The sequence below is a fragment of the Etheostoma cragini genome, chromosome 14 (genome assembly GCF_013103735.1).
Source record: "Etheostoma cragini isolate CJK2018 chromosome 14, CSU_Ecrag_1.0, whole genome shotgun sequence".
NCBI classification, from domain to species: domain Eukaryota; kingdom Metazoa; phylum Chordata; class Actinopteri; order Perciformes; family Percidae; genus Etheostoma; species Etheostoma cragini.
In genome coordinates this window covers 22,840,311-22,842,177 of record NC_048420.1, presented here as the reverse complement: position 1 = coordinate 22,842,177, position 1,867 = coordinate 22,840,311, and the positions used below count along the sequence as shown (strand labels likewise).

Below are 1,867 nucleotides of genomic sequence, written 5' to 3'. Positions count from 1 at the left end.
GAAAATGAGTGCAGAAAGTCCTCTCACCATGTAGTCCAGATCGATGAAGGGGTCATTGATGGCCACCACCTCAATTTTGCCTCCTGCGGCGGCGGCACGGGTCACCAGACGGCCGATACGCCCAAATCTGAAAAGCAGGAGGATGCAGTCAGCATGGAGGTGTAGAACTCAGAACGATAGTTGTGGGGTTGTAAGAGATGCTTTGTCTGTCCTTTAAAGTTGGACAAATTCCTTAGATGTCCTCTTGCTCTAAGCTCTTTACTTGTCCAAACTGAATCATTTAAAAACCTTTTAATTTTATAGCAGCTTCATGAGAAAGACTGCTTCACCCACCTCAGGTACACATTTCCCCTCTCTGACCTGCAGGTGGCACTGTGAGCCAGATAATAATGTGAGGCACAGCGGAGGAGACAGCAGCGCCATACAAGGCCTGCCACCCTTCACTGAAGAGAACAATGGCTGAAACCAGCAGCCGAAAGCCTGTTTACGCCTAATATGGCCGCCGTCACAGCAGGTCAAACAGCAAGTGTCCTGAAACCCGAGAGTGGAGTGAAAAAACGGAGGGTAGATTTTTTTATTTCACATATTAACCACTTCACTGTGAGAAGGAGACACAAGTACAGCGTGTGAGAGTAAAAATCTCCTACATCCTTAATTTTAACTTAGAGAAAGCGAGCGGTGGAGGAGCAGACGTGGGGCAAAGTTAGTCCCTGACACAGACTGAAAAACAGTCACAAACCAACCACAGGAAATTAGAAATGTACTGCAAGAGAACCGTAAACGCCACTCAGGTCTACTTATGATAATGAGAGCCTGGTAGACACACTCGCGTTTTTATAATAGTCTGGCTGACAAAGCTTGCACTGTTCCTGCTCGATAGTTTTATGTAAATAAATGAGTAATAAACAGGAATTCAGTTGCTACATAATTAACATTTAGCTTGTGAAATTTGCATGTTTGTACAGTTTGTCCATACAAGAGAAACAATGGAAATCTGATATGAACATGCGGTTTAACCTTTATCAGAGCACAGACGAGGCTGCTGCAGTCACGCACACTTTTTAGTGAAAACACTCACTGAACCAGGCAGGAATTATCCTCAGTCGAGTGCAAATTAACTCATTCATAACTGCATTTATTCAGAGAAAGACAAAATTGTGTCAGCTGACTCAATTAGGAAATTCTAAGAACATGTCTGCAACTCTACTCCCAGCACAACTGCATAAATGTCATAGATGTAATTGTGCCACCATGACCAAACAGCACATAGACCCAATCACAATGCTTGTTAACGATAACTTAGAAGAAAACTCAACCCCTACAGACCGTTTAACGTCGTTGAACAAACTAGGAAAAGGGACAACTAACTGGATGTCCTCTCTTAACATCAATCTAAAATGCATGTTTGAGTACACTTTGACTAACGTAAGTGCCTTGCTCAAAGGCACTAACAGGGCCCTGTGGAAAAAACTGCAGCCACAGTCCGGTATAATGTGCTGTACACTCTGCTTCACATGTTCAGCGCTGTCTAAGTCCTGTTACGCAACATCCCATGTCTCCAGGAGTCACGTTACAGCATGACTGTGAGGTGTCATGCGACAGTTTGATCCCTGTCACCCAGACAATCCCACACTCTGCCCGCCAAAATAAAAGACCCCCCCCTCCCACATCCACCTGAAGAAAGATCAGAGAGCACCAGGAAGTCTGTTGATAACAAAAAGTGTCACTGACTGAGGGGTCATTGCTACAATTAAATTTCAAATGCTTTGTCATGCCATCTTAAAAGCAAAACGGCAGCTTTTCAGGGCGGCCTCTAGCTCACCCTGTAAGAGCGTGCGCCCCATGTAGGCCGAGTCCTTTGCAGCAG

At 44.9% G+C, this 1,867-nt stretch overlaps 1 protein-coding gene across 1 annotated transcript in view; it reads right to left on the bottom strand.

Annotated features, from left to right (window-relative positions):
• The window catches only part of LOC117957084 (glyceraldehyde-3-phosphate dehydrogenase-like), an 11,098-nt gene that overhangs the window by 6,200 nt on the left and 3,031 nt on the right, over positions 1 to 1,867 (bottom strand). Inside the window, exon 3 of the mRNA XM_034892643.1 lies at positions 28 to 127. Within this exon, the coding sequence (XP_034748534.1) occupies positions 28 to 127 (100 nt within the window). The remainder of the gene's footprint in view (positions 1 to 27; positions 128 to 1,867) is intronic.